Here is a 19245-nt window from a genome sequence, read left to right on the forward strand (position 1 = left end):
AAATGATCATTTTATATTCTTTATTTATAATTTCCCGCAAAGAGAGTACGGAAGGTTCCGGAAATTTTGTTGGGGAGACAGTAATAATGGGAATATTCCCAGGCAAGAAATTGTTGATTTTTTTGGGGGGGGACAGAGCAGGGGGGAGGGGGGACAGAGCGGGGGGGGGGGGTCAGAGCAGGGGGGGGGGACAGAGCGGGGGGGGGGGGGACAGAGCGGGGGGGGGACAGAGCAGGGGGGAGGGGGGACAGAGCGGGGGGGGGGGACAGAGCGGGGGGGGGTCAGAGCAGGGGGGGGGACAGAGCGGGGGGGGGACAGAGCGGGGGGGGGGGTTGGAGGTTAATGACTTTCCGAGTTTTGCAAAATTATTACTAGAAAATGCATCATTAAGAACCTGTTTTACCCGATAAAACCGTATCACTTTATCATGGCGGCACCGTTAACACCTTCAGTGCTGGAGGCGCATTGCGGGCTAATCTGACATGGGGGGGCAGGGGTGCTTCAAACTGAGGGACCCCGTAAAAACGTATCGTGACTTCGCAGCACCCCCAGATCACGTACCACACGCACTTAAGCAAAATACGGTTACTATGTTACAGCTTAGATGCTACATGTCAGAGATTTCTATATTATATATAATCTAGAACATATTAATCACAGTCTAGGACATTTCGCCGCAGCTGTTTTGCCGCCGCTGGCTCGTGGCGGCCGTGTCGTTGCTGGACACTTTGGAGCCTGCACAGTTCTCCGGGAGATTTAGCCGCTGCCAATATCCGGTTACCGCATCTCACCGCCACCCGAACCCTAATATTAAGGCAATGTAAAGGGATCCGGGGGTAATGCCGGGGGATCTGGGGATCTGGAAGTAATGCAGGGGTATTGGGGGATCCGGGGGTAATGCAGGGGGATCCGTGGATCCAGGGGTAATGCCGGCTATCAGGGGATCCGGTGGTAATGCAGGGTATCAGGGGGATCTCGGGGTAATGCAGGGTGTCAGGGGATCTGGGGATCCGGTGGTAATGCAGGATATCAGGGGGATCTGGGGGTAATGCAGGGTGTCAGGGGATCCGGTGGTAATGCAGGGTATCAGGGGGATCTGGGGATCCGGGTTTAATGCAGGGTGTCAGGGGATCCGGTGATAATGCAGGGTGTCAGGGGATCCAGTGGTAATGCAGGGTATCAGGGGGATCTGGGGATCTGGGGGTAATGAAGGGTGTCAGGGGATCCGGTGGTAATGCAGGGTATCAGGGGGATCTGGGGATCCGGGGGTAATGCAGGGTGTCAGGGGATCCGGTGGTAATGCAGGGTATCAGGGGGATCTGGGGATCCGGGGGTAATGCAGGGTATCAGGGGATCCGGTGGTAATGCAGGGTATCAGGGGGATCTGGGGATCCGGGGGTAATGCAGGGTGTCAGGGGATCCGGTGGTAATGCCGGGTATCAGGGGGATCTGGGTATCCGGGGGTAATGCAGGGTATCAGGGGATCCGGTGGTAATGCCAGGTATCAGGGGGATCTGGGGATCCGGGGGTAATGCAGGGTATCAGGGGGATCAGGGGATCCGGTGGTAATGCAGGGTATCAGGGGGATCTGGGGATCCGGGGGTAATGCAGGGTGTCAGGGGATCCGGTGGTAATGCAGGGTATCAGGGGGATCTGGGGATCCGGGGGTAATGCAGGCGGTGACAAAATGGTGGCAGATAAACGGCAACGGTGAATTGTCACACAGCGGCTATACGGCCGCGGCTAACTGACGGCGGAGAAACAGCCGCGGTGAATTGTCCCATTCCGTAATAATCATCATTTTGAATTCAAAAATGAAAAATGTCAAAAAATAATAATTTTGTCTTAAATGGGAAAATGTTCACAATGACCAAATAGTTCTGTTAGGAATTCTGCAAACCCGCCGGGAAACCCGAAACAAAGTAAAAAAAAACAGCACAAGAAAGAAAGAGGGAAAGCTGCTGAGATAACTCATATTACAAAGGATAAGGTGGGGCATGGAAGGGGTGTATAACTCATATTACAAGGGATAAGGTGGGGCTTGGGAGGGGTGTACCCTATCCCAAAGCTATATGTAGCATCCCTCACACCACAATCTTGCATAAGTGTCACTGTCACTGATAATATCCCCTCTAAACATGGTAAGTTTTTTTTTTTAGGATTTCCATTGCTACATGAAACATTTCAATGATCACCGCTAAGCGCCTCGATATATGTCGCGTGTATGGGGGTGTTTCTAAGTGGAATTGAATGTAGCGAAATCCATGCATTGAACTTTTGTCAAACCCCGAAGATGACGAAACGCCCAAAATAATGATTTCAACTATTCCAGGTGTTTTGTTTTTTTGCACTTTCTCATTTTTATAGCGGTAAAATCATCCTTGGTCAGCTGTGAACTGTTCGACTTTTATTTTTTCCCTTCTAGACCACGTATACAGACAAAGGAGAAAAGGTAACATTATTATTACTGTGTGCGATACGATTACTTTGCAATGAATTCTTGTGAGGGGGATGTGTTTAATAACGCTTTCTCTCAACTCCCTTTGGTAGCAAAAGGGTTTCAATGTGTTAAATGTGTTAAATGACACCTTTTTAAGAAAAATCAGACAAATATAAGGATCAGCCATTTATATTCAATACACTGTATAGATTATTCCGATATATATATACACACACACACACATATATATATATATATATATATATATATATATATATATATATATATATATATATATTTATATATATATATATTCACACACACAAACACACACAAACACACATATATATATATATATATATATATATATAGTTACACAATTCCTTACAGTGTTTCCACGCATGTCACAGGACTTCTCTTTGGTATGTGAGTTTATTGCAGTTTCGAATATTTTTTCTTCACCGTAAGCATGGAATATTCAGTGTTCTGCTGTTTGACAGCGTTGTGCCGGCAATGTCCTGTATATAATGTATACCCTGCTCACCTAATGTAACTATGTATTTGTCATCATAACTCTGTGCCCAGGACATACGTGAAAACGAGCGGTAACTCTCACTGTGTTACTCCTGGAAACACACGTTATAAATAAATAAACTCAATCGGCAGAAAATCGGAGCCTTCAGCGGAATAGATTAGTCGGAGGTTAATGATTCAGTGAATATCTTTTGACGGCCGCTCGCGTGAGGGGTTTTATTTAAGAGATCAGAGAACATCCCATTTTATTAACACACCTTTCCCTCACATTGTGCAGATGGAGCAGACTTTATTAACCCCCGTCCCTACTTAACACGCAAAGTAACGTGTCCATTTACACGCGTGTCATCACCTCAAGTATTTCCATTCAATAGCACTGTTGTTAAATAAGGCTCCAGCGTTATCCTGACGCTTTGCGTAACGCACTCCAGTCCTCAAGGGCCACCAACAGGCCAGTTTTTCAGGATATCCCTGCTTCAGCGCAGGTGGCCAAATCAGTCCCTGTTTCAGCACAGGTGGCTCAATCAGTGGCTCAGTCTTTGACTCTGACTGAGCCACTGAATGAGCCACCTGTGCTGAAGCAGGGATATCCTGAAAACCTGACCTGTTGAGAAGTCTTGTGGACTGGCCCGCCCCTGGGTTTACGGGTGCAACAACATCTGCTACATACGTATCCGTGTCTTTCTGTACCCCCCTTAGAGTGTGAGCCTTGTGGCAAAAACTCTCCCACTATTTTCGCCTCTCTCTGTGACACGCCTGTGTATTAACCTTGTGTAACCAGCATGACATTTCCATTTGCACCGTGTGCGATGTTATTCGCTGCACTTATTATTGTATTATAATTCCTTCTTTGGTAAAAACGTTATCAATACTTCAAATTTGATGGTGTTGTTAAAAATGTACATTTCTACTTCTAACTTTTCCCTTTTTTGGGGGGGGGGTGACTTTAGCACGAACGAGGCAAATTTCTCAGCTTCCATTCGATAACGCTGTGGGTGAGCAATGCCAAGCAGGTAGGTTAACCTCCGCGTCTCGGACGCTGAAAGGGTTAACCGGGCGTCGGGAAGGGCTATTTTGCGGCTGGCACAGTGGGAGCCCGCCCGTTCCTATGCAGAGATGGTGATTGGTCAGCGAAGGGGAGGGTCCGATGGGTAACGTCCCGGGAATCTGTTGCCACTTACTGTTATGTTAAACGCACATCTGGCGCCCCTCCCCCGTGGAACGCTCTCCGCTGCCGTCTCTGGGAGACACCGGGACGTGTCGCCGGGTCCAGCGAGGTCGCCCTGCGACAGGGAATTATTCGCTTACCCAGCATCCCAGGTCCGTTCTGAAAAAGGAAACTGCGGGTTTTGTGGTTATTCACATCTGTTGAAATGCGAATGAAAGCTGCCATTTTTTTTCTTTTAAATGCCTATTTTTTTCCCTTTAATATGCGCATCAATACAATCCACACATTGATGAGTAATTAGCTAAGTTGCCGTTTGATCTGTTCTCTGTGATCGATCGACGAAGATTCGGTTCGGGGTGGGGGGGAGGGGGGAGGAGGGGATCACTAAATGGCTGTCGGTGCAGCAGAAGAGGACCAAAGATGCAAAATTCTGTGGGGAAGATACAACTGGTGCACTGCTAGAGAGAGGGCAGGGCTCAAAAAGGGGTGTGCCACAGCCTGTTTCAGAAGAGGAAGGGGATGTGACTTTGTAAATGGTTGCTATAGAAACAAAAAAAGGCTTGTTACATTATAATACATTAAAAATGTCAGTCAGAGTTGTTTAAAAAAATAATGCTACAAGTATTTTTTCATGGTACAGATCTGATTTATTTAAAAACACATGTAGGATATTGCTTGGTCTGCAACTTTAAAGATGCAGTTCTGTTTAAGAACGACTATAAGAGTTGCGAGCAAAAGTACTTTGCAATAAGACGCCTTTTCTGCCATTCTTAACATTTGTTGCATAATAGATAAATATATTTTAATAGATTTAATAGCTCCGCACAACAGACTCACAATTAGAGAATAGATCGTACTTGGGTGAGGTGTGTACGTGTGCATACAGAGAAAGCATCCTGAAGCAATTATAAAAATGCAGTAATAAGGGTTATAATAATAACTTTATTTAATATAGCGCTCCCCCTCGCCCCCCCCTCCAATGGAACTTCACAATTACAATATAGCCAGAGGGTGTAGTACATAGATTTTTCTCTGCACCAATAAGCTCGCAATCTAATTTTGGTTCCTAAGACACGGGGAGACAACGTGACTCCCGAGGCGCTGACACGGGGGTTTGCACCAGGTTCCCCCAAACTCACCGAGCTACTCCAGCATCATCTAGAAAGCTTTCAGCGATGGCAATAATTAGGGCACGCAGAATAATAATAATAATAATAATATAATAAGGATAATAATATAATAATGGGGATAATAATAATTAATAATAACAATAATACATCAAACAAACGAATGAATTGGGGTCTGCTTTTTTAAGGGGGGCACTAGTTCCTTTGTGACGGACGGTATCGCTCCTTATTTCTATTTAATGCCGCACTTATTACAGGTCACGTTTATGGCAACGTGGCGGCGACTTCTTACTACGTAATGGAGTTCAGAGCGCCAAGATCAGCGCGGTATCCTTGGATAATTAGAGGGAGTGTTTTGCTAATCCGGCTGTTGTCAGAGCGTTATATAGAACCCGGGGCGCTGTGACTGAGAAGGGGACATTGCAGGGGCGCTGTGACTGAGGCGGGGACATTGCAGGGGCACTGTGACTGAGAAGGGGACATTGCAGGGGCGCTGTGACTGAGAAGGGGACATTGCAGGGGCGCTGTGACTGAGAAGGGGACATTGCAGGGGCGCTGTGACTGAGAAGGGGACATTGCAGGGGTGCTGTGACTGAGAAGGGGGCATCCTGTACCTATCACACAGTGGGGGAAGCTCTTTGGAATACATAGACGGTTTATACAAAGGGACAGCCAACCCCAGTCCCCAAGGGCAACCAGCAGGTCAGGTGTTAAGGATATCCCTGCTTCAGCACAGGTGGATCAATCAGTGGCTCAGCCATCGACTGCACCACCTGTGCTGAAGCAGGGATATCCTTAACACCTGACCTGCTGGTGGCCCTTGAGGACTGGGGTTGGCTGCCCCTTGGATTAGACAATAATAGCCTTTCTAGTGCAGTTTCCCCAGAATTGCCCCACGTTTGCCTCGATAGATTGCCCCCTACATCACTTCCCTTTAACCCCGTCAGAGCCAGAGATGTAAAACATGCGATCACCATGCATTTGTTTCTGGGGGGGTGGGGGGGGCGTCTCACCTTTCCTTCTCACCTGTACGCACCCCTGCAGGTCGCCTCATTTTATTGCAATAAGTTGGGGTTCGAGCCGCTGGCATATAAGGGCCTGGAGACCGGCAGCAGGGATCTCGTAACTCACGTAGTGAAGCAGGACAAGGTACAAGTGAATCAGTAAAGCGCCCCCATGTCAACGCTAAAAAATGGCCCCGTATTAGCGCCCGGCTGCGCCTGTTCTGTTTCTCCAGGTGAAGGTGCAATATGGTAACACGACTCCTTGAATTTCTCATGCAGATAATATTTCTCTTTGTGTCGGCGCTGACTCCGGGCAATCAAGGTAAAAGCAGCGATACCGTGTACCCTGTGTGTGTTAGGCATTATATTATTCCGAGCCGGGGTTTCAGCGATAATCAGCGGATTTCCTATTACCCCGGTGCCTATGGGGGCAAAATGTGGGGGGGTGGGGCAAAAATGTCCGCCCTCATATACATTCGCAGTGACGTCAAATGACGTCGCGTTACCGTGGCAACACGGCGCCGTATGAAGTCACGTTGGCGACGCTGCGATTCGGAAGGAGGGCGGCGACATGTAAGCGCCAAGGGGCGGCGGACCTTGAAATCCGCCGCTGGCAATAATATAACGTGGTGGCGGATCAGAACCACGGGGCCCGTTTTCCTCCCTGCTGGGAAACCCCACACCCTGTCTGAGTCGTGGCTTTCTTCCTTAATCAGGAGCCTGGTGTTTATCCCAAGCAGGGTGGCATTCCCTTATTGTATTTGCCCCCTACCACCCCTGCTGGGAGACTATTCCACGAATCCACCCCCCTTTCTGTGAAGAAGCACTTGCTCACATCTCCCCCAAATCTGCCACCTCCAGCGTCAGAGCGTGGCCTCCCGTGGCAGCAGGGATGAGTTAGGTGACACACACGTTTGGCACTATGTGAGTTCCCCGTATCCCACTCCATACCCCTCTCTCTGCCCTAAATACATGTCCTGTGTGGGTAACATGGGATATCTCACTGTACAACACCATCTGTGGGGCCATTTCTGATGGGTCAGATAAAATAAATTGCCAGACGATTTATGTATGAAGGCAAAAGCGGCGCAATTTTGGGGCAAAAACCCCCCACTCCCCATATATAGAACAAAAAAACCTCCTATTGAAATCTGTAGGATTTAGTTTCTTTCGTACGTCGGGGACGCCACTTTTGCGTTTCTGCTGGAATTCTGCCCCCCGGGGGCGGTGCGATATTTACTCGCCCTTTCTTCATTGCGATCCTAGAAATCGGAGCCCACCTGCTGAAACACGGCGATGGCGTGAAAGACGTCGCCTTCGAGGTGGAAGACTGCGATGATCTCGTGCAGGTAACGTACGAAAGGTGACGGGCCCGGGCTGGTTCCATACAAGTAGGACCGGCTGAGCACCGAGGCTACCAAGCACTCTGCACAGCAGGTGTGAATATACCCTTCCAACAGGACCTGTTCAGCGGGTTCACTATTTGTTTCGGGGTCCTGTAAATCCAGTGGTGCCTATTAAACAATGTGTATGTGGTAAGCTGCATAGGTTAGGGCAGGGGTGCTCGACTCCAGCCCTCAAGCCCCCCAACAGGTCAGATGTTCAGGATATCCCTGCTTCAGCACAGGTGGCTCAATCAGAGGCTCAGTCAAAGACTGCACCACCTGTGCTGAAGAAGGGACTGATTGAGCCACCTGTGCTGAAGCAAGGACTGATTGAGCCACCTGTGTTGAAGCTGTGACTGATTGAGCCACTTGTACTGAAGCAAGGATATCCTGAAAACCTGACCTGTTGGGGGGGGGGGAAGTTTGAGGACTGGAGTTGAACACCCTTGGGTTAGGGGGACTTTCACAAGATTTGTTTATACGTCTCTAGCCACTACGAGAGGAGAAATTACAGCGATACCTTTATATGCAGAATGTTGGATGTTCTGCTTAATGTGGGGGATATAGTGTGGGGTACAGCACCCCAAGTTCCCCTCAGCAAACTTAATACTCTATATAACTCAATATACCACTCCGTCTTATCTGTACAACACTCACCTTCGCAGTATCTTGGTTGATCTAGGATGGACATCCACTGAGTATAGTCCCAATGTCCATTTTCCTGTCTGACCTTGAGATACTTTGTTACCCCTGAGACGGCGTCTCACCCCCACTGTACACAGCACTTATCACCAAGATCCGCCCCCAGAAATCGCTCTTCCTTCTCTCTCACCCAACACCCCAATTCTGGAACAATTTACCCGAGTCTCTTATAACCGCCTCCGGGTGAGTTCTGGGAACACTTTGGCTGCCTCCTACTTTACACGTGTTTCTTAGCTGTAATCGTATCATTTGGTTTCCAGGACATACTTGGAAACGAGAGGTAATTCTCAGTGCCATTGTTTCCCCCCATGTGAGATATTTGCTAAGTAAATACAATGTATTTCATATGAACCGCGTTGGAATACAAAGCACGCTAAGCAAGTTGTTTTTTCTTTATCTTGTTTTTTATGCGCTGTTCTGTTATGTACGGACAGAAAGCCAGAGAGCGGGGAGCAGAGATAGTGAAATCGCCGTGGATTGAAGAAGACAAACACGGAAAAGTGAAATTCGCCGTCATTCAAACGGTAGCGAAATACGAAGAGAAAAAATAATCTAATTGACTTCTGACTTTTCCCATTAACGATTAGGCTGGGAGAGAAGGGAGAGAGAGGGAGAAAGAGAGTGAGTGTGAGAGAGGGACTGTGAGTGTGTGTGAGTGAGAATGTGAGAGTGACTGCGAGAGAGTGAATGTGTGTGTGTTAGAGAAAGTGAGTGTGATGTGTGTGAGTGAATGTGTTAGAGAGTGAGTGTGTGTGAGTGAGCGAGTGTGTGTGAGAGTGAGTGTGATAGTGTGTGTGTTAGAGAGAATGAGTGTGATAGTGTGTGTGTGTATTAGAATGTGGTGTGTGTGAGAGAGTGTGTGAATGTGTTAGAGTGACAGTGTGAGTGTGCGTTAGAGAGAATGAGAGTGTGGCAGTGTGAGTGAGTGTGTGTTAGAGAGAGTGATAGTGTGAGTGAGTGCGTTAGAGAGAATGAGAGTGGCAGTGTGAGTGAGTGAGTGTGTGCTAGAGGGAGTGAGAGTGTGAGTGAGTGTGTGTTAGAGGGAGTGAGAGTGTGGCAGTGTGTGAGTGAGTGTGTGTTAGAGGGAGTGAGAGTGTGGCAGTGTGAGTGTGTGTTAGAGAGAGTGATAGTGTGAGTGAGTGCGTTAGAGAGAATGAGAGTGGCAGTGTGAGTGAGTGAGTGTGTGCTAGAGGGAGTGAGAGTGTGAGTGAGTGTGTGTTAGAGGGAGTGAGAGTGTGGCAGTGTGTGAGTGAGTGTGTGTTAGAGGGAGTGAGAGTGTGGCAGTGTGAGTGCATGTGTTACAGAGAGTGAGTGTGTGTTAGAGGGAGTGAGAGTGTGGCAATGTGAGTGAGTTTGCGTTAGAGAGAATGAGAGTGTGGCAGTGTGAGTGTGTGTTACAGAGAGTGAGTGTGTGTGTATGTGCGTCTCTACTAACTGTGTGAGTCTGTGGCCTTTACTCTACATGTTGTTCCTATATTAACCACAAATGAGCAGTAAAGCCGCCGACCTCTGGAAACGACACGTTTTTCTCCTTTATCCCTCAGTACGGAGACACGACGCACACTCTGGTGGAGAAGATGGATTACAAAGGCGTTTTCTTACCCGGGTTTGAAGCTCCTCTGTTTAGAGACCCCCTGCTGCCCAAACTGTAATTATATATACGCTGGCACGCTACCTCTGTGGGGAGTGGAAGGGTTAAATCCTGGTGGCAGCGCTGGATTTCCCATTAGGGCCGGGCCTAGTGCGGCAAAAATTGGGGGGCGTCAAAAATGTCCGTCCCCATATACAGATGCTGCGATCTCAGGCCTATCGGGGCCGGTGGGAAGGCACCTCTTTCTCCTTCCGTGCCGCCATGACGTCGCGTTACCATGGTAATGTGACATCATGTCGGGCACACCGCGGCGTCATTTGACGCTGCGATTCGTAAGGAGAAGGAGTGCGGCAGCGAGGATGCGGACGCCACATGTAAGTGCAAAAGGGCGGCGGATCTTCTAATCCGCTGCTGCCTGGTGGGACGTGATCAAAGCGTGATGGTATTCGGGGTACTGGGGGGCACCCCCAACACCTATATATATATATATATATATGTATATAGGCAATACAATACCGCACGTGGACGAATATCAGAGGCAGCACTCCAAATGAATATCAAAAATCCTGTATTATTCAACAAAACATCATATCACCTTGACAAAGGTCCCGTTTGAGGACCGAAATGTTGGATATGATGTTTTGTTGAATAATACAGGATTTTTGATATTCATTTGGAGTGCTGCCTCTGATATTCGTCCACGTGCGGTATCGTATTGCCTATTTATTTGTACATGATTTGCACCCATTTTTTCTATTCAGACGGAGTGCCTATGGTTCTTTATTACCTGCTATATATATATATGTATATATATATATATATATAAATATATACTCCCACTTCAAAAGAAAGCAAATTGTTTTCTATAAAATAAAGTCTCTTTTCTGTTCTGTTTTGGAGGATAAATATTGTATAAAACGAGATCCAAACAGCTTCTCCCTAATATCTAACGGGCTTCACATTTCTTGAAATCAGACACATGACCACTGCTTTTTCAATATTGTATAGGCACTTTGACCACTGCTGGTGGGAGATCATTAACCCCTATCCTGCCAGAAGGGTCACTAACACATTGCGTGGCATTGCGTGGCAATGTATTGTTGGGTAACATGCTCAGCCCTTAGCATCACTTAATGTGAACCATCCAATGTATCCAGCAGTGCCCAAGAACAAAGTCACACCCAGGCAGGGCCATTGCCGGTCAGCCTGATATGTCAGTCTCAGCACCTTCCACACTCCTGTTTTCTCATGTGAGAGGTGCAATCCCAGCAATCTCCTACGCGTGTGTTTTTAAATAAATCTGTTCTGTAGTATTAGATAATACTTACTTACCTTTTTTATTTTAAAATTAAAATCTTAATGCCATTTTTCTTTAGCGTTGACATTTTTTATTGTGTTTTCCATAAAAAAACTTATGACGTTTCAACAAGAGCACAGCGTAGCAGATTACAGCGATTACAATATTCCTTTACCTGTAGCAGTGCGCTAAACCAGTAAATAATATATTAAAATCACATATACTTTAGACAATGACAAACAAAAAATGAAATGTTAAATCGATGAGCCGGTGCTCTCCGCATTGCACCGTTTCCCTCTGTACTGTTGTTTCTGTGCTATAGGTCCTACCCTTCTCCAGGGATAACAGACATTAGATATTTTGGGCCTCATGCAGAGAGCATCGTTATTTCAAAATTCGCCATTTTTTGTACAATTTCGCGCAAGAAACCGGCAGAAAATGGCGAGTTACGAAAAACACGCCATTTTGTTTTTTTCTATTGCTAAAACTCGCCTCGCGGCTGGCGAGAACCTCCATCTCGCCATTTTTAAAACTCTCCGAATGCAGAGAGGTACGAACGGCATGTAGCGGCTGTTCGCACCAGGGAAATGGCGCGATTTTCTCATTTTTGCCGCGCCAGGAAAAGTTGGCAATAAGATGGCGCTCGCCGCCTATAGCAAAGGGGGGGAAAAAAGCCGCGATTTTTTTTTTATACACATTTCTGAAGCGCGCATCTTTCCCATTCAAACTCGCCACACGCATCCATGTTAAACATAGCAGAATTCGCACTTCTCTGCATATGGAGAATAAAACTCTCCAAAAAAGCTACTTTTTATGAAATTCGCCAATTTGAAAATTCTATGCTCTCTGCATGAGGCCCTTTATTCTTTCCCCCCTCATCACCTTCTGTGCCCCTCACGTACCAGGCTTCTTAGTAAATACCACGACGTTGTTAGTGCCATTTTTAATGAGTTTTAATATACTGAGCATCCTGTGATTTCTATCACAGGTTTTATCCCACCTCCCCAGCGGTGCAAAATCTTTGCAACACTTTCCTGTGTGTGATAATTTGTTGTTAGTATTCCCAGCAGTTTGAGCTGCAAACTGTAACAATAGATAATGTTACATTAGTGAAATAAGGAGACAGTGTAGCAGCTGAGTTACACTGACTGAAGGATTGATTGAAACTGAAAGGCGGCCATTTAGTGAACCCTGGCAAACTGGATCTTTGCTGATCGATCACGGAAGAACGAATCAATCAGCAGCTTAGGTAATTAGTTATCAATAAAGGTAACCAAAGCCTGCATATACTAATATATATTTTTAAAACTGTTTTGATTGCTTCTTTAAAATTGGAAATCTCTCTTGGTTATTATAAGACGTCTGCCTGTCCTGTTCCGGTTGCAGGCCCAGTTGCAAATTGAATTTCATCGATCATGTGGTGGGAAATCAGCCAGACGAGGAAATGCTCCCAGTTGTTGAATGGTGAGTGCTTTCGGCCCTGCGATGAGGCCAGCGATGCTGGTAAAAGGCACTTCCCAAGCACACACATCGGCATTGCCATAAGCACAGCGCAGATTGGTGGTCGTGTGAACCTGGTGTGTTGTTCGATTGATTCTAAGAGAGGGCTGTATTTACTAAATGGTGCTATGCTATAGGATACCTTCAGGTGTCAGAAATCACCTTACAGCCCATTCAAGAGAATGAATCATAAGGTGGATTATGGCAAAACATTGTCTCGTACAAGTGCGGCCAACGCCAGTCTGTAAGGGCCACCAACAGGTCAGGTTTTAAGGCTATCCCAGCTTCAGCACAGGTGGCTCAATCGGTGGCTCAGTCATAATGACTGCACCGCCTGTGGCCCTTGAATACTGCCGTTGACCAGCCCTGGCCTAGCACATATTGGCCATAATGTCAGGTTGCATCTGCTAATGTAGGGGTGCTCAACTTCAGTCCTCAAGCCCCTCCAACAGGTCAGGTTTTCAGGACATCCCTGCTTCAGCACAGGTGGCTCAATCAGAGGCTCATTAAAGACTGATCGATTCAAAGATGGAGCCTCTGATTGAGCCACCTGTGCTGAAGCAGGGACTGATTGAGCCACTTGTGCTGAAGCAGGGATATCCTAAAAACCTGACCTGTGGGGGTGGGGTAGAGGGGGGCGTGTATACTGCAGTTGGGCCCCCCGTGCTAATGTATGAAGTTGCTTTGCATTGACCAGGGCAGGGTGTGAAAACGTTTTGCCTTGCGCCCCCCTGCCTGCCCTCCCCCACTGCTCGCATCCCCCCCTTACCTAGTCCGAAGCGTCATGCGACATCACCCCGCGGCATCATTTGACACCGCGTTGTCCAAGCCGACTGAATCACAGCACGGGAAGTTGCAGAGGCCTCGGCGGTCTCCCGCCATTTCATTTAAATGCCCTGGGGAAGAGCGCGGGGGCCTCTGTAGCCGCCGCCCCCCAGTTTGCGTGCTACTGGGGCACAGTAGATTTACTAAAGCTAGGTGGTCATTAACATTCGTGTTGATCGCCATTGACGTGATCGGCTGTTCGCCATTGTGACGGGATTCTCGCTGGCCCTTCCTCAGGTACCAGAACGCGCTCCTCTTCCACCGGTTCTGGTCCGTCGATGACCAGCAGCTGCACACGGAATTCAGCGCCCTCCGCTCCATCGTGGTCGCCAATTATGAGGAGACCATTAAAATGCCGATTAACGAGCCCGCCACGGGGAAGAAGAAGTCCCAGATCCAGGTGGGAGAGGGGGGGATGCTTGCTATACAGAGGTATTTTAATGCACAGAGAACGGCCCCTGAAATTTACGACGACTGCTGAATATTCCTGGCTCCCCACCTGCTAACGCCAGAAAATGTTTGCTCTTCGAAACCCCTAATTAATAAATCTTGTCGCCGACCCATCAGCCTATCGCTAACAAACCTGTGCGCCCGATCCCAGGCAGTGTAGGATTCTGATCACGTGGGGGGGGGGGGGGGAGCACGCTTAATAAGGCCCCAAACTGCCCCTCAGTGTGTGCTGGCAGCATGGAGGGAGGTGGGAAGCTGTCAGTCACTATGGGAGCTTCCAAAGTCACGTCCCACAATGCCTTGCTACTGTGGATGCAAAGCATTGTGGGGAGCGACTTTGGAATCTTCTGCTGTAGTTGACAGATATTCCCCCCCCCCCCACGCCAAGGTGTCATTTGTGAGCTTACTAAAAGCGCAGTCCGCACGCAGTTTCAGGAACCCGCTATCCTGCCTGGGAGACGCCGTTACACATTCTTCTTAGTGACCCCCTTGTTGGGTTGCCTCACGAACCCCTAGGGGTTCCCAAAACCCATTGGGAATCCCTGCGCTGAAACACGGGAGCAGAGTTGGGGTACAGCATCCACATTTTGGCCCTTATGGGACTGCTCTGGGGATGGGGCCTTCCAGTTCGCTTTCTTGGGTTACTGTGCAACGTAACCCTACATCCTTAGGCCGCGCTCATGGTGCCGGCGCGGGCTAGCGCCATCGTGCGCACTCCTGCAGCCCCAGCGATGTGTGCACTAGGCTGCAGGAGATTGGGGAGGCGATCGGGGGCGTGGCAGACGCGTCACGGAGCTGGTTCGCCCTCATTGGCTGAACCAGCTCACATGACGCTGACGTCACGCGACTGCCGCCCGAAATCACAAATTGACGTGTCTGCCCAAAATGCAGCAGCGCCGACGCGCGGCGGGCACGTGAGGAACCGCAATAGGAAATCAGGTAAGAGCCCGCAAGCGCGCGCGCAGCAACGCCCCCACCATGAGCGCGGCCACAGACAAGAAGCTATTTAAAAATAATAATAATATGGTTTCTTTGTAGGAATATGTTGATTATTACGGCGGCCCTGGAGTTCAGCACATAGCCCTGAATACTTCCGATATTATTACCGCGGTAAGGAACTCGTTCTGAGGATATTAGTGCCTCAGACATGGACACCACCTGCCATCGAACACTGAGAGCATATATGTAATAAAAACATATATATATTGTTTTAACAGGTTTCCAACTTAAAAGAACGAGGTTTGGAATTCATGTCTATTCCATCCACCTATTACCAGGCTCTGCGAGAGAACCTGGCATCCGCTAATATCCAAGTATCCGAAAATATAGACAAGCTGGAGGTCAGTTTAAGCGTTATACTAATGGTAATACCGCTATGCGACATGGCTGCCATTTTGCAGGATTCGACCCCTTTTCCCACCGGTCCCATGCACTGGGCGCCTCTGTAACCGCACGTTGTCCCTGTTCTAACTTTAGGAACTGAAGATTTTGGTGGACTACGACGAGAAAGGTTATTTGCTGCAGATTTTCACGAAACCGGTTCAGGACAGGCCGACGCTCTTTCTGGAGGTCATCCAGCGTCACAATCACCAGGTATGCTATATACAGGGGGGGGGGGGGGGGGGATGGAAAGAGGGGGAGTGTTTAATATTCCTTTATTCCGAATATTTAATAACTCATGGGTCACTGTATTCTGCATCACTCACCACTATAATTAGATTGCAAGCTCTTCGGAGCAGGGACTCCTTTTCCTAAATGTCACTTTTATGTCTGAAGCGCTTCTCCCCATTATTCGTTATTTATATGATTGTCACGTGTATTACTGCTGTGACGCGCTATGTACATTGATGGCGCGATATAAATAAAGAGATACATACATACTATGAGTCCTCATTCAAATATATATTTTTGCCACAATTAGAATGGATTTATAAATGATATAATACAGTATAATATATAACAAATAGGAAAACTGTACTTTGTACTTTTTATTTAACAAATCCCATTCTGCTTTACATCCTGGTCACATTTCATTTTTAAACTCTTCAGTCTCTTCCTGGTTTAGGCTTTGGCCACGCTGGCGCTAAGCGCGCTCATGCTTGGAGACTCCAAGCATGAGCGCCGGGTGTCCTTTACATTTTCGCAAGCGCGGGGGTGGGGGGGGGGAGAAACAGGGGGGACGCTGCAGGGGAAGCTGAGTGCGCAAGAAAGTTGAACAAATTTGCTTACCCAAGCGCCGGAGAGAGCGTGTGCCCGCGCATCGCGTGAGCAGGGACTTGCATATATATATACGCAAGTCACCTCACCAAGCACCGCCCGTTCAGCGAGCTCAGCGCTAGCGGGGACGCAGCCTTAGAAATGAACGTTAGCTTGGGCCGAGTAGTTGCCACGGTTTCCCTGACCCTTATTGCCACCCGGCCGTGCCTTATAGAGCTTTGGAGTCGCCTCTATGTCTGGAGTGGGTATGTGGATCATTGAGGATAATTACATTTCTCGGATCTCACATTTCAGGGCTTTGGTGCTGGGAACTTCAAGTCCCTGTTTCAAGCCATTGAAGAGGACCAAGACTCCCGGGGAAATCTCACCGCTCTGACATCGAACGGAGACTTGGAATTTCTGTAGGAAGAGATTGGACCAGCTTCACCAAAAAGTGCATCGGGTGGCTTATTGTAAAGAAGTTGTTGTTTTTTGTTATTATATGGTATGATATAGATACATGATATAATTATTAGGGCTATATATCTATATACACACGTGTGAGCAAAGGAGGGTGTTGGTGAACAAAATCATAGATGCACTTATAATGTTCATTGTTTAATACATAATAGTTTCAAAGTGATCGGATGATAAACGGGCAAGCTATGTGAGTTTAGAACCGCCCCACCGCTCTAGACCTTAAATAAAGTCCATTGTGTTCCATAAAACCCGCAGAATCTGTTCCTAGATCAGTACGATTTAATAAAAGATTGTGTTAACCGTGTCCATTCAAATGTTAACTACACACTTTGCGGCCCAAGCTCAAACCTCTGAGACCACCGAGAAGAGACGGTTTAAGGAATTGCCAATGCATTGGTATTTCCAGGGGGTGCCCCTGATTTACACACGCATAACATTTTGGGCCGGTTGCTTCACAAACTAAGTGTGGCTCGGGACGCGGAGAAGAGGTTGGAGAACCATTGGAGGTTGTAGTAATATTCTTAAAGCTGCCGTATACAAAGAATGGAGACTATGGCAGACATAGTCATCCTTGTAAGGCATATCGAAGACAGTGAGGTATCCATATTGAGTGCTGCCATTCTTCCTATTGCATCTTTGTGTGGTGACACAGTGAAGGGCAGGCACCTTATCAGGGACATTTATCTGTTCTGATTAGCAGTTTTTCTCCGATTTGCTTTAATGTTCCAGTATAAAATCCAAGCAGTTTTTGTTTTTTCCTACATCCCAGCCAGGAGGGCACAAACCTTTCTCCCTGCGGCCACCTGGCTGCTCGGCTCCGGGGTCAAATGACGTTGCGGGGTCAACGTGACTTCACCTCGCCATGGCAACACAACGTCACGTGAACCCGGGGCGTCATTTGACGCCGGGTTGCCATGGCGATGCGTTGCTGGAAGCCAAGGTAAGTGAAGTTACACAGGCCTCGCAAGGTCACCCGGCTTTCAATTTAAATGCCTTCTGGGAAGCGAGCGGCCTCTGTTACCGGTGTGCCCACCCAGAAAATCTCACCCCTCCCCAGTTGGCGCACATGTGCGCTAAGCAAAACCTCAGGATTCCTTGATGTAGAAGTAACGAAGTCCAAAAGTGTGGGAGTCCCCATAAATACCGGAGAAGCCTGCTACACGTTTAATTATAGATCAATTCTTTGTGCCACTATGTCTTATAGTTCCTCTATACTACTTGGGTTCTGTAACTAGCAATACCCGTCATTAGCGCCCGCCGACGTTGTACGTTTCCACAATAAAATCTCTCGCTGCCGTTCTCATCTGTATAGTTTTTTTTCTGGAATTGTAATGGTTTCACGGCTTACATAATCCTGCAGGGATTCCAAGCTCGATTATAAAGTATTTCATTTTAGAAAAATCCCCCAAAAAGGTGGCCGTTTTTTTAAAGTCCCTTCTCATATCCATGTTTTCACACTAAATATTACTCCTAAACAGAACACTAGTGCAGGATCTGAGCATTTTTCTGTTGGTGGGGAAGAAATGACCAAGTCAAGAAAATGTAACATAAATATATCAGATGTTATTACCAGAGTTAACGACACAAAACAGTGCATTAAATAACACGTGTTAACAGATTTCAATAGCACTATGTTAATGCAAGTGTGAGAGTGAAATATCCATCTACCCGGTGTGTATATATCTAGTAAATGGATATATTACTGTATGCTCACTTGCATGTCTTAGGCAGGTCTGCAACCCCGCCTTTCACCATTATCACCCAGCGCACAGCGCTTCCACTGCCGCAAGGGATTCTGGGAAATGACATGCAAATGAGCACAGTGCCACTTTTTGCTTCAAAACCATTCAACATGGTTCCCTGTTGTATACAGTATGTATGTATATAACCGAGGTGATCCAATATACCAGCACAACACAGCAACTGTTTATTTTTTTTTTTAATGGTCCATTATGCAGACAAAAAGTCCGACGTATCGGTCCCCACTTTCTCAAGGGTCCCCCTGGGGACCGACACATCAGGGTGTTTGTCTGCATTATGGACTATTAAATCACTTTGTTCAATCGCCGTGTTTGCTGCTATATTGTGTCACTTTGGCGATTGTTCTTTGTTTTATATGCCACTCCCTTTACCGTGCGCCACAAATGCCTTTTTTTGGCACATCACGCTGTGTGTGTGCGCGCGCACACACACACACACACACACACACACACACACACACACACACACACACACATACATACATACACACACACACACACACACACACACACTAAATGAAGCACAATGAAACAGTTTATCTGTAAGAAAAGTCAGTATATTTATGGTTTGCTTTATAAAAGTTACTATAATACAATGGTACAGAGTATTGAATTCACAAAAAATATGAACAAATATATACAGGCAAGACACACCCACAACAAAAACACTTTCTTCAAAACAAGAAACATATTGAAGGCAGTTTCTATATGCACAAAAAAAACATTCCCTAAATTTATGAGTCTTTTAAAAAAGAATAATTATATAGAAACCCCCACATCTCTCAA

At 47.2% G+C, this 19245-nt stretch overlaps 1 protein-coding gene across 1 annotated transcript; it reads left to right on the plus strand.

Annotated features, from left to right (window-relative positions):
• Nucleotides 1-2071: 2071 nt before the first annotated feature.
• LOC142486039 (4-hydroxyphenylpyruvate dioxygenase-like) lies at nucleotides 2072-17998 on the plus strand. The gene is made up of 14 exons (XM_075584695.1): nucleotides 2072-2141; nucleotides 2426-2452; nucleotides 3925-3987; nucleotides 6314-6418; nucleotides 6553-6595; nucleotides 7540-7622; nucleotides 8795-8884; nucleotides 9905-10008; nucleotides 12635-12712; nucleotides 13811-13973; nucleotides 15062-15133; nucleotides 15241-15363; nucleotides 15500-15616; nucleotides 16535-17998. The coding sequence occupies exons 1-14, from the start codon at nucleotides 2139-2141 to the stop codon at nucleotides 16643-16645; spliced, it is 1182 nt and encodes a 393-aa protein (XP_075440810.1). The 5' UTR covers nucleotides 2072-2138; the 3' UTR covers nucleotides 16646-17998.
• The last annotated feature ends 1247 nt before the right edge of the window (nucleotides 17999-19245 follow it).

The sequence above is a fragment of the Ascaphus truei genome, unplaced genomic scaffold, assembly GCF_040206685.1.
Source record: "Ascaphus truei isolate aAscTru1 unplaced genomic scaffold, aAscTru1.hap1 HAP1_SCAFFOLD_717, whole genome shotgun sequence".
In the NCBI taxonomy this organism is placed as follows: Eukaryota; Metazoa; Chordata; class Amphibia; order Anura; family Ascaphidae; genus Ascaphus; species Ascaphus truei.

Excerpts from the sequence above, each read along its gene's own strand:
- LOC142486039 (XM_075584695.1), top strand. Across the intron at positions 6,419-6,552 it reads ACGTAGTGAAGCAGGACAAG|ATAATATTTCTCTTTGTGTC; the intron begins GTACAAGTGAAT and ends TTTCTCATGCAG. Across the intron at positions 10,009-12,634 it reads GACCCCCTGCTGCCCAAACT|GCCCAGTTGCAAATTGAATT; the intron begins GTAATTATATAT and ends TTCCGGTTGCAG.